At 35.2% G+C, this 13,866-nt stretch overlaps 1 protein-coding gene across 10 annotated transcripts in view; it reads right to left on the bottom strand.

Annotated features, from left to right (window-relative positions):
• PNISR (PNN interacting serine and arginine rich protein) overlaps positions 1 to 13,866 on the bottom strand; it is a 28,102-nt gene that overhangs the window by 12,523 nt on the left and 1,713 nt on the right. For 3 of the 10 annotated variants that reach the window (XR_009263151.1, XR_009263152.1, XM_058734788.1), the window contains exons 2-6: positions 8,694 to 8,773; positions 6,484 to 6,603; positions 4,816 to 5,004; positions 3,209 to 3,432; positions 1,540 to 1,711 (exon numbers count right to left, since the gene is read on the bottom strand). Coding sequence is in view for 8 of the 10 variants with exons in the window: in XM_058734788.1 (XP_058590771.1) it covers positions 1,540 to 1,711; positions 3,209 to 3,432; positions 4,816 to 5,004; positions 6,484 to 6,571 (673 nt within the window). In the remaining 2 variants the exon portion in view is untranslated. Of the gene's footprint in view, positions 1 to 1,539; positions 1,712 to 3,208; positions 3,433 to 3,655; positions 4,585 to 4,815; positions 5,005 to 6,483; positions 6,604 to 8,693; positions 8,774 to 9,635; positions 9,770 to 13,866 lie in introns of those variants that run through there. The other 7 variants (XM_058734790.1, XM_058734793.1, XM_058734789.1 and 4 more) reach the window with 7 other exon arrangements.

Genomic DNA, 13,866 nt, shown 5'->3' on the forward strand with positions numbered 1-13,866 from the left:
TAAGATCATTTTTAAGAGCAGCAGTGAATACGGTCTTTTTTGTTTTTTAAAGTAGGCTCCACGCCCCACGTGGGGCTTAAACTCACAACCGTGAGATCGAGAGTCACATATTCTACCAACTGAGCCAGCCAGGCCCTTTTTTTTTTTTTCAACGTTTTTTTATTTATTTTTGGGACAGAGAGAGACAGAGCATGAACGGGGGAGGGGCAGAGAGAGAGGGAGACACAGAATCGGAAACAGGCTCCAGGCTCCGAGCCATCAGCCCAGAGCCTGACGCGGGGCTCGAACTCACGGACCGCGAGATCGTGACCTCAGCCAGGCCCTTTGTGAACATTGTCTTAATGTTTATGACAAGCCAGGACACTATGAAAGCACATTAAACGATCATCTCACTTAATTCTAAAAAAAAAAAACAAAAAAAAAAACCACTACTATTATTCAGTCTCTCTTACAAATAAGAAACCTCAAGTCCAAAAAGCTTAATGATGTATTCAAAATTAAAAAGCCAGTAGTAGTGATGTGGGCTAATTCCAAGCCAAACTTTTATACTACACTGCTTCTTAAAATATAAAAACAGAACAGAGTCAAACAAAAGCACAAGTCTATTTTTCACAATGAGAATTCATGTGAATAACTATGATTCCGTAAGTTAAAAAAGAAGTTAGAATCTTCCTATCATGTCTACTTTGTGATAAAAAGGAAAGACTTAAATGTTATGGTATATTAAGTATTGGATTTGGATTTCTAGATACAAAGTTTAAGTTTACAACATGTCATTAGACATAAATTAGTTATACTATATTAAAAATTTAAATCTTCAAGGGTGCCTGGATGGCTCATTCGGTAGAATGTACAACTCTTGATCTTGTGGTTGTGAGTTTAAGCCCCACGTTTAAGCACTAGGCGTCCAACTCCTGATTTCGGCTCAGATCACAATCTCATCTCATAGTTGTGGGATCAAGCCCCATGTCAGGCTCCGTGCTGGGCATGGAGCCTGGTTAAGATTCTCTCCGTCTCTCCCTCTCCCAGGCTCACATTCTCTCTCTCTCATAAAAAGAAAAAAAAAAGAAAAAGGAAAAAAGTTCTATCTTCTGCCAAAATATTTCTGGTAAGTGAAATAACCAAAGGAAAATTAATCTGGCAGCAGCATATCAGATTAACTGAGAGTGGAAAGAGACCAGAGACAGAGAACAATTAAGAGGTTTTAAAAGAGGGAACTGTTCATATACTGGCATAATGTACCAAACTGCCAACACAGAAGAAAATATCAAAATGCAACAGCTATGATAAATTTATTATTCATCACAAAATCTGTAGTTTCAGATAATGATTTATTTTAAAAAAAATTATTCAGAACTTTTCATATTTTAGACCATCAACTTTTTTGTAATGTTAAGGATTATGACTATAAAATGATAGGATTTTAAACTATCAATTCCTAACATATCAGAAGTGTCAGAACAATTTAAGAAAACAAGACATCCTTTATACATGATCAAGAAATCATGCCAATTGTGGTCACTAAACTTAAATAGCTACCAATTTGTGGAGGCTCCTGCTTCACAGGAAGTGCAATAGGTGAACGCTGCCGATCCCTGAATGATGATGGCCTTTCTCTTCGATTCTGGGGAGGTGCTGGAGGTCCTGGAGGTCCTGGTTGCCAATAAGGAGGATGAAATCCACCTTGCGGTGGACCAAAAGCAGCCCCATGCTGAAAGAGTATTGCAGTTTATTTTTCTTCACATTAATACAATATACTCTCTGGGACACACGTGTGTTATGAACTGGGACAGTAGAAATCCATGTGTGCAGCAAATCCAAGAATTCCATGGTTCTAATATCCACCGATATTTCTGTAGCCCCAAGAACTTAGGCTTACTTTTCTTAAGAAAGATAAAGATGTTCTGCCTATGTAAATGCAAAGAGTCATCTAAAATTCAGCTAATACACTATTTTCAATAAATATAGAAAAAGATATATATATATGACCTTTTATAAAATAATCCTTCTACTACCATGAAATCAAATGTCAGTTTTTATATAACTAGAAAATACAGGATGTTTTTTTAAATCAATTCCAACTTATTTCTTATGAACTTTAGTTGTTTCTATAATCTTGCAAGAAATATTATCTATTTTAAACAAAATAAAAGTTATGGAATCATTAAATATTTTTTTGCAATTTTCCTATTTTCAGAGGCTTTTCTAATAAGCCCATTGCCAACAGAACTCTGTCTTGTTAGCATGGGGGTTTATCAAGATAATGGGGTGTAAGTAGAAGCTCCCTGCCACTACATTTCTTCAAAACCAAAACCAAACAAACACTGTCATATCTGTATACCAAGTACGAGTATACACAATAAGTATCTGAATACATATGATTGAGGATTACTGTCTCAAGGTGCATACTGTTTACAATTTATGTCCATTATTAATACAAGTAGTGAAATAATGTCTGAGTTTTTTCAAAATTTTAAATCATGATAGCTCAGTTTATAAGGTAACAACTACAATCAGTTATTTCAAAATGATTATCTAGCACTATAATTTGAGGGTGGACCCTTGGCAGAGTGATTAGAGAAAATAAAGCCCCACATAACAATACTATTTCCCATAGAGTTCTATGTCCCTAGGAATGAATTAGATGCTACAAAGGAAATTATGTACAATTTCATTAACATGTCATGTCAGAATGGAAAAAAAAATGACAACACTAGAAAAAGTAATAATTCTCTATAGCAGAAGGAAAAAGTCATAATTCTATATAGCAGAAGGAACTGCATTTAGGAAGATGATCTATGTTCTTCATGTATTTTATTCATGTCTTATCCATGATCTATTATTGACAAATAATGTATTCAACTACTGTGCATTTTCTAAACTTTATTCAACATTTAAATATACCATTTTGAAATTATAAATTAGAAAACAAAACATCATATAGCTATTGCACTTACACATTTTCCTTTTTATCCAAATTTTTCCCTAACGATCCTTTATATCATTCTCCTAAGCATATCAGACACCAGAAAAAAAAAATCTAATGATTTTAATACTCAAAAATTGAGAATTTTTCTGAGACATAATATGTGCTTATCTGTACAAGACTGAAAAGTGAAACACAGATCTTAGGTACTCTTGATGAGACACTTCCAAAGAATGGATTACGTGCACATCTACAATATTAAAGCAACAAAATATCTTTCACCTGATAGTCAAACTGGTTCACTGGCCCCACTGCAAAATTATCGGGTGGTCCACCAAAGTTGTGATTGTTCTGGTTAAATATATGCCTGTTGTCAGGGGCAAATTCCCCACTGTCCTGACTGTTGCTGTCTTCGGAAGGAGGAACAATGTCCATTGGGCCTGGTGTTGGTGGCATCCATGGCTGATCTGGAGGGGGGTGTGGGGGCTGCTGATGCATTCCCCATTCTATTTAGGATTTAGGCATAAAAACATTCAACAGGGGGTTATAACAACATCACAAATTTTTAAGATCTCAAGAAAGAGTTTTCAGCAAAGAAACAGATTTAAAAATTTATGACTTCTTGGGTCAAATTCCTCTTGTATATCTTAAAAATAAGCAATTAATTAAACTAGTAAATAATTCAAATGAACTAACTCCACTCTAATTCATATCCTAAACATATAGAAATCAAATGACCAAAATTATTTTTAATAATGTAACAAAATCCAAAGCATTTTTTTTTTGTTGACTTTTTCTATTTCTGTCCAGTAACAATACCATAAAAAATAACACCTTGAGATTTTATATATAGTATCTTTCTTGCATGAACACATTTATCCTCACAACATCCCTGTGAGGTAGGGAGAAATCAGGTATTATCTTTGCCAATTTCAGGAGGGAAAACTGAGGCACACAGAGGTTAATCACCTGCCCAGGTCACAAAGAAAACCAGTAGAACAAAGTTGGAGAGTAGGAATGCCAGGGTGAGTCATTTATGAACTAGAACTTGGGAACCAAAACATTTTCAAACTTGGGGAAATTTGGTGTAGCTTCAAGAAAACTAGAAATAAACTACCTCAGAGTATCAAAGATTAGAATATTCATTATTCTTTTAAAAGTGATGTTAGAGGATCACTTCCTGAGTTTTCCATTCTTACACTGAGAAACATTAAGAAGTATTAATAGGGAAAGGGAGATTAAAACTTCATCATCAGCACACTCAAATGTAAGATTCCTCTATAAATATTTTCAAGTGACTATTCAAAATAATAACACAAGACATGGAAAACTGAATTAGCATCAAGAAATCTAAATCATACTGTGAAGTAAAAAAGCAAATGAACAAACAAAAAAATAAAACATATAAAAACTTATGGAAGATCTTCACTATCTGGAAAAAAAAAGGAAAGAAAAAGATGGGTGGATGGTAGGGGCAGAGTATATTTGACAGACTAATTTGTCACTTAGTGACACAATATTTCTTTAATTAGAGGCTAGACATGTTTTGCTCTGCCAGTGCTGCTTCTGAAAAGGCCAGAGGTTGCAACAGAGAGACATAGAATGCTCTCTTCCCTAGATGCCAAGTGAGGTTTCCAGTGTTCCCAGCCCCTGTCAGCCTAGGAATGAAGAACCAAGAAAAGAATCAAACTGAGTGCCACAATGCTAGCAGATTGAGTACAGAATAATTTTAACCACAAAATTTCAAGGTCAAATCTAAATGAAACTGCCTATTCTTTAAGGAGCATCAATTTCAAGAAGTCATAAAACTAAGCAAATTAAACAATTTATTTAATCCTCATTTTATTTTAAAAATAGTCCTAAAATCCAGATAACATGAAACAACAAACCTGGTTGCCACATTCTGTTAAAGTTTGAATCCCCTTGAAAACTCCCATGATTGTTTGGACCAGATTCCATTGTAGGCATATCTTGTCCATTTGGCATCATTCCTGGTGGTTGTTCTACCATACTTTGCTGCCCTGAAGCTTCTCTTTGAGCAATCCAAGCTTGAGCCAATGCAGCCCAGTCAATCTGACCTAACACAGTTGAACACAGCAGAAGTTACCATTCAGAATGTAAGAGCTAAAAGAACAGTGCCTCTATGTAAAACTAGTATCTCAGTTATTCCTTACTAGAGTTTTTAAATATTGCAGATTTTAAATATTAAATTGGTTATGGCTGAAAGGATGCTTAGAAAACAACCCACATTCAGGTACAAAATAATAGAAGACTTCTGGAAAACAATGCCACAAAATCACTCTTAACTGGCTTCTAATATTAACTCATAAGAAATTTATCCCCTGTACCTTAGTTTATGGAGTCTTTTAAAAGTCTTCTTTCCTTCTTGTTTTTTTTTTTTTAATTACTATAAAAACAAATGATCAAACTCACGAATTTCTTCCTCAAACATACCCTATCCAGGCCCACAACGGATCCTGTAGACTTAGGATGAATACAACTATCTATCTCTGCTCATCCTCACAGTCACCCTTTAGCTAAGGCTCCCTTCTCTAGTCAAAATAGATCTTCTTAGCAACTTCTTAGCCATTCTTTACTCAAAATGTATTGCCTCACTATCTTAAAGGTCCTCTTCCTTCTCCAATATCTATGCTTAACATTTTAAGATCTAATATTATTAATAAAGGAAACAAAGTAGAATAAGACAGTTTTTCACATTGCAGTAAAGATTAAATAGGTATTCTCATACATTTTGGTGGAAACATAGGCTGGCATAAACCATGTGGAGCTGAACCTGGGCAGTGTGTATCCAAAACTTTTCAAATGTGCTGACAGTGGTATAACAAACCTAGTTCCTGGATTTTTTTTTCTTCAGAAAATAACTGGACATGTAACAATGCAATGATATGTATACAAAATTATGATAATTATTTCAAAAAGTACAAAGCTACAATCATCCAAAAGTGATTTACTAATTTATAGTATTATAATAGAATGTTATGTAGCTATTAAAAAAAGAAATAGAATCAGATTAACCCAGTAAAGGCAGGACAGTGGAAGAGGTCTTATCAATGAAGCAAAACTGGCCATGAGTTAACAACTATGAAAGCTAAGTAATAAAAAGGGGCTCCCTCACTCTTTTCCACATCCATATATGCTTGAAATATTCCATAATAAAAAGAAAAATTTAAATGATATATATAGCATACCTTCAGTTGACTATGAGCTACGTAATGAACAACAGAAATATGCTTTACTTAAGCAACACATTTAAGGAAGATTTTCCTCTTTCTTTAGAAAAATAAGAACTAAATCAGTTTTAAAAATGTATAATTTTCATAAAGCTTTCTTTCTACTCTTTGAGGAAGTCTTCTAAAGAAAAATTCATTCCCTAATATGTATGCTATGGCAGTATTATTCATGAGACAAGATTATATTTTGGTCATAAAACGATCCAATAAACCAATTCCAATTCCATTTGCCTTAATCCCATCACCTATCTCCCACTCATTTCTATCTCCCCTTTCCCAATTTCCAAATTCAACTGATTTCCTTACTTGGATCTTGCTGGTGCTGGAACGACTGCATCCACTGTTGTTGGTTCAAGGGCCATTGCTGCCAAGGCTGTCCTCCTTGATCCCACATCCTGACTTTTTAAAATATATTTGATTTTCTATCTTCAACAAAATAAACAATTTAAAAATGAGAATCACAGTTAATTTTAAAAGCTCACACATCAGAAATTATTATATGATGATACATTTATGTGATCAGAGCTCTAAAATTCTGGTCAGTAGTTTACCAAAGGGAAGTGGAATTTTTAGATTGGCAAGTAAGAGTATAAAATTTAAATTTTTTAATTTTTTTTTTTTAACATTTATTTATTTTTGAGACAGAGAGAGAGCATGAACAGGGGAGGGTCAGAGGAAGAGGGAGACATAGAATCTGAAACAGGCTCCAGGCTCTGAGCTGTCAGCACAGAGCCTGACACGGGGCTCGAACCCACAGACCGCGAGATCATGACCTGAGCCGAAGTCGGACGCTTAACCGACTGAGCCACCAAGGCGCCCCAAGAGTATAAAATTTAATGTTAATGGTGGCAAGCATGGCTCTAATCAACTCAGCTCAACAAGATGGGAAAAATATCTATTTTTTCCCAATACAGACCTCCGGAAATACAGTTCTTTATTTTAAAGATTATACGAAGGGGCGCCTGGGTGGCTTAGTTGGTTAAGTGTCTGACTCTTGGTTTCAGCTCAGGTCATGATCTCAGTCTGTAGGATCAAGCCCTCCATATGGCGCTGCACTGACAGGGGGGGCCTGCTTGGGATTCTCTCTCCCCCACTCTGCCCTCCTCCACACACCCAGACGCTCTTTCTCTCAAAAAATAAATAAATAAAACATAAAAAAATAATAAAGATTATAAGAAAAAAAGTGATTTAATCTCTTCCCAACCAAAACTCCCTAAAATGGGTAACCAAACAGCTCTAGCTGTTGAAGGAAAACTCTTCCTTATAATTAGAGCTAACGAACACAGAAGTAGAATAAATTCAGAAAATTACTATATTGCCAAATCTAATGAAACAACTGATTCAGGAAATCTGACAAGTTGATGGGAAGTCACAAATTCAAAGGTTGCTCAAACACCACCCCTACAGACTATTAGTTGCCTCTTCATGAGACACAATATTATATCCCCAAATCACTCTGAATATTTTCTCCAAAAATGTTTAACAGAGTCCAACTGAGCTTTTGGATCTAATTCTACTATAAAGAAATTAAAGGGAACAAAAGAATGACATAAACAGTATCAAAAGAAACAACTTGACAAATCCAGAAAGTCAGATAGGTCTACAAGAGCAGATTTCTTAACATTTAAATGCCATGGAAAAGAAAGGGAGAGTGCATATGTGTTAATAACTGTTAAATCTACGTGATGTGCGGGGCGGGGGGTGGGGGCATCACACTAGTCTACTAGTCTACTTTTCTCTAAACTAATTTAAAAACTTTCATAATAAAAAGTTTAAAATTCCTACAAGTCTAATACAGCTGTACTTTATCCAACACTGACATACAACCCCTTTTAAGAACCATTGATATGCATGGCAAACAGGATGTGTTTCTTCATTTTTGTACCCTAAGGCTTAGCATAGAGGCATTAAATAAATTTTTACTAACTGAATTTTTCTAGAATGACCCTTTCCTCTATTCTAAAAACAAAACAAAAGCAAGCCTTAGCACTGCGGGATCAAAAAAAAACCTAAGAAAGCCAGATAAGAAGGAAGTAAGAGACACCCACTCAAATAGGACAACTAACTAGCTGTTACAATTCAGTCTCTTAAAAGAGTTTGCAGCATTCACACAATGTCATATAGTTCTATCAATGTCAAATCCTGACCTTTCAAGTAAAGAACACTGTAAATTAGAAAAGATGCATTCCTTTGTTACCTTGATTTCCTTACAGTCAAGTGCACTTGACTTCTAGTCACCGAATACAGTCTATAATAACGGCACCATTAGAATATGCTAAATAGCACCACACCTGAGGCCAACAACAGACTTGAGTATCAATTCCAAGCTGCATATGCTTCTTTTTCTAATCTCTTCAGATTTTCTTTCCTCTCTCCTTTTTCCCTCTCTTTTTCAACTATACCTTTAAACATTTTAAAAGCTAAATTACTTATTAGAATCCTTTACAACTTTAATTAAAAGGTAACAAATAAAGAGGAACCCCCCAGAAGAAATACCAACTGCTATTTTGACTAACCTCAGAGGTTCACCTTCTGTTTAAAATTTGGGTTGATTCAGACTACAGCTTGGAAGCATAGCAGCAAGATTACTTATGCCCTGAGGGGGGAAAAAAAAAAGAGTATATGTTTACTCTTACATTATGAAGAGTTACTAGAATTAATAAAATTCTAGAGATGCAACATAAAAGTGTGATCATCTCTAAATTAATTTGGAGCTTTTCCTCCCATTAACTTTATAATGAGAAACTACCAATTTAAAGTTAAGGGAAATAGGTACATCACAAATGACAAAGCTTTTTAAAATTTTTTCCCTTTCAAATAAATATCTTTTTATTTACTTGAACAATTCATTAGTATAAAATAATGTCAAACAATTTAGGGATTGTCATATACGTTGAGAAAAAAGGAAACATTTGAAAAGCTCTCATTCACCTGACATTAACTTAAATGGCACAAGTAACAAAATGCATTAATTTAGGTTTTCTATAGAATTCTAAGTTTAAAATTAACACCAGCAAGGTTATTCCCATTAGATCAACAGCTTTTTAAAGTTGATAGAAAGTCAAATCTATCACCTTTTTATCTCCCATAAGGGACAGGACAGCCTTTTGCATACATCAGTCTCTAAATACCAACTGCAAAAATGAAGAGTCTCTAGCTCCTTCTAATACAGCAAAGCTGTTGTATTTATGAGAACCAAAAAGCTGTTGTAAGCATGGCTTGCTGTGTTTTGCAAAGCTGTAAATGGTATATCAAAACTCAATGCACAGTTTTTCTGTCATAGGTTATAAACTCATACAATGTAGGCATCATAACTAGCTCTATATACTCACTACTAGAGTTGCAAACAGATGTGCCCTTAAACCACTTTCATGATGAAAATGATCCGTGCTGACTCCCAACCATCATTTCCAATACACAGATTTACTTCTCTAGAAATCAAAGTTGCTTTCACTTACTCATGTTTAATGGTTGTCATGAACAACTTTTCAGTTCTCCTTTTAAGGCCAGTAACCTGGATTTCAGAGCACAAGCTCTTTTCATGATGCCCACCTAAACCACTCACCAGCTGTATGAACATGGGCAAATTAACCACTGTCTAATTCTTGGTTTTCACATCTGTAAAATGGAGGACATAAATAAGTGTTCACCTCATTGAGGATTAAATGAGAAACACATGAAAACTCAGCAAGGGTGCCTGGGTGGCTCAGTTGGTTAAGTGTCCGACTGGCTCAGGTCATGATCTTGTGGTTCAGGGGTTTGAGCCCCGCGTCAGACTCTGCTGACAGCTCAGAGCCTGGAGCCTGCTTCAGATTGTGTCTCCCCCTCTCTCTGTCCCTCCCCACCTTGTGCTTGCTCGCTCGTGCTCTCTCTCTGTCTCAAAAATAAACAAATATTAAAGAAAACTCAGCGAAGCAGTCTTCAAAAAGTAGAGCTTAATACCACCATCAACACTTTCTCAGTATCTCAGTATCATTTCTGAGAGCACTCCTCAAGTTTACAATTGGGGGCAGGCGAAGGGGTTGGCAATCAAGCCAAGCCATTTCTACTCAACTCTCTTTTTCTTCTTTGAAAGTAACCTGAGGTATCTTCGGAAAAAAATTTTTTTTCAAAAAAAATCTTCTTGTCCCTCCCTCTCACAGTATCATTGAGTGAAGCTTTAAAAAAGAAAAAAAGGAACTTCAGTTTTTCCATGCACAAAAAGTTTTTACTTGTGTATTTTCAAGAGTTTGATTTGTATTACTTGTAGCCATTTGTATTTGTTAAAACCAGCCACTTCTACTTTTACTATGTTTTCCAAAGCTTCTTGCCCCCAAAGATTTTATGGAAGCTACTATTCAAATACAGTGTTTGATACACTTAGGCTTAGAAAAATACAGAGATGTGAAATTGTGAGAAGCAGAACAGCATAAAAATACAGCAAAGAAAGTGACAATAAAAGTCAAGGAATTAAGAAGTTAGGAGGTATTTGATAAAATGCTTCAATGAAATCTGCAGTTGAAAAACTTGGCTACAGAAGATGAGTATTGAACGAGGGGGGTGGGTAAAACACCAGCAATTCCACGACTTAAACCATGGATGAGTATACTCAACATGTAACCCCAGACCCTGCAGCATGTTTGTAACAGTGAACATCTGCTTTTACTGTCACTCAAAGGGCAATGGGTGAAATACAAGAGAACCATACAGTGGACTGCTATTCAGCCATTACAATGAATAAGATAGACTTTTATAGGCTGACATATATTGGTACACAAATTATATTAAGCAGTGAAACAAATTATGTGGTACAACATGAATAATGATGCTGCTTGAGGTTTTTTCTTATTAAGAATGAAATTTAGTATAGAAAATCCCTAAATTACAAAAATACTTAAAAACTAGTAGGCTCTGGGAAGTGAAAATAGATCAGGAAATTCTGATTGTCTTATATCTGTGTTCTTTGAATTATTTTACCATAGTGTGTGTTTTAAAAAATACATATATTGATTTTTAAAAGATACAAAAAAAAATCAAAGGAAGCTGATCAGCACAGTCCATAATGACAGCTATATATAGGCAATAAGCATTACACACGTAATAGAACTGTGAGACTTTGGGCAAATTACCTGACCTCTGTCTCATTTTCTTATGAAGGATTTGGGAGTAAATTTCTATAATCTAGTCCAAAAAGGGTTTCTCCAGTCATGAGAATAAAATTTAGAGTTACACTGAATTTTGTAAAGGGACAGATTTTAAGAAAAGACTTAGTATACTCAAATATCTAATATAAACTTTTATATATGTTTCAGCATCTGGCACAATGCTTGATAAAAGGTTTCATTAATTATCTGATTAAAGAACAAGATTATAAGTGATTTGATGGCAAGGATTTAGAAACCCCACACTTTCTTCATCTTCACCATAAAATCTTCTTTACTAACTAATCAACATAACAAATGAAAAATCTAGAAAACATAAGGAATGTGAAGGCACATATGGCAATAATAAAAAAAGATGTCCTATACTTTCAGTATGGTTCAATGAAACAACACTGCCTTATACCATTAAAAATGACATTTACAGATTGGTTTAACAATGATTTGGAAAATACTGATAACTGTTAAAGATGAGTGATAAGTACACTAGAGTTCACTACACTCTACTTTTGCACTGTTTGAAGATTTCCATGATGATAACCTAAAGATGATGCGGTGTACATGTTATAGAGACTTACAATGAATATTCGCTGTTTTTTTTTTTTTCATGGCTTGTACAAGATCTTTTGAGGGCAGAGTCTTACAATTACATGAATTCTCCATAGTGCTTTGCCCATATTAAGTTGTGAAATTACTTTACTCATTCACTGAAATTTCTTATCAAGTAAAAACACTAATATTCAAGGATGAAAAGAACATTCTAACACTGCTACTCTGATCTGATAACATCAAAAGCCAATTCCAATTTATTTGCCCTTCCTTTAGCCTTAATTTTAAAGATCCTTAGGCTCAACTTCTCAGATTTGGAAAATATGATTATAGATCTCAGGCTGCGAGCCTTTCCCTTCATGGGGCTAAATTACCTGCTATTTCCTTGTCAACAATTGGGATTTAGGAAAAACAGAAAGATCAATAACAACGGTTTGCCATCAGAGCATCCAAGTTATCACATATGGCTGGAAAAATCTAGTTTATGACCATGACCAGTGTTACAGATTGAATTGTGCCCCCTTAGAAAAATTATGTTTTAGTCCTATCCTCACTCCCATAAACTATCAATGTGACCTTATCTGGAAATAGGATAGCTGCAGATGTATTCAAGATGTGAGGTCATACTGGCTTAATTAATGTAGGTCCTAACCCAGTGACTGGTGTTTTTATTAGAGACACAGATACACACGGAGAACACCATGCAACCACAGAAGCGAAGACTGAAGTGATGTGTCTATAGCCAAGGAAAGCCTAGGATTGCTGAGAACCACTAGAAGCTAGGATGAGGCAAGGAAGGATCTTCCCCTAAAGCAGGGTTGGAGGGTTGAGGGTGGAGCGAGCAAGCAAGCATGGCCCTGTAGAAAACTTTATTTCAGACTTCCAGCCCAGAGAACTGTGAAAGAATAAATTTCTGTTGTTTTAGGTCACTCAGTTTATGATAATTTATTACAGTATCCCTAAGAAACTAATACAACCTGAAATGGCCATCGTTTATCTTTTCCATTTCTTAGATGACTCTATATTAGAACACTTGTTGCTCTGAGATTCTTAAAATTACTTGTTTAAGTGACAGTCATTAATATTTGCAAAAGTCCTCTCATAAACTAACAGATGAATGAGAATGAAAATGTAGTATCTGTTTTAAAGTACTTAAGCATCAATTGCAGAATCAGAGAGATATAGAAACACATCTATCCTTTAGTGCATATGGTAAAATGTTTCTCAGATCACACACACAGTTCAGAAACCACAAAATGCAACAATCCTTTTCTCCCCTGCCACGTCACTGCACATCAGATGACTGACCTCAATGCCAAAAAGAATTCATCCGTTCAATTCAGGTTAGGTGGAAATGGCCCCAGCAGAGGCTAACCTTGTAATCATTTGAAATTTAGTAAAACAAATTTTGCTATTTGATGGGACATGCATTTTAGGATATACTGAAATGCTCTGCCACTTGCAGATAAAAAGAGGCACTCAAAAAAAATTGGAGAATTGGATAGTTTGGTTATAGATACCAAAAAAAAAAAAAAAAAAAAAAGGATGGAGGCATGTCATAGTAGACAATTAAAAGAGCTCCCAATGTCCAAAACTGAAACAATCTGAGCAACAAAATAAAGTAACGATGGATTTTAAGACAACTTATGACACAAATATCTATGTGTCCACACTGATATAAACAAATGATTAAATATGCAGGGACAGACAAATCATTCATGCAGAAGCATTCCAACTAAATTATGTGGATACTACATCCTAAAAAGGAGGGAGAACATCGCTCTCCACTCCTCAAGTACAGATTGTGCAAAAGGACTTCCTTCCAATGAGTACAGTATGGAAAGGAGGGGGTTGTTAGGGGAGAGGAACTTTACAGTGGAGAAACTTGACAAACACCACCTCAAGCAGGTGACTGAGGTGATTTTTCACATTCATATTACATACCCTTGATAGGATGTGATGAAAAAGGCACTGCCTCTCTGTAATCTTCCTTTCCAAAACC

This window comes from Neofelis nebulosa, chromosome 6, assembly GCF_028018385.1.
Source record: "Neofelis nebulosa isolate mNeoNeb1 chromosome 6, mNeoNeb1.pri, whole genome shotgun sequence".
Taxonomy (NCBI): Eukaryota; Metazoa; Chordata; class Mammalia; order Carnivora; family Felidae; genus Neofelis; species Neofelis nebulosa.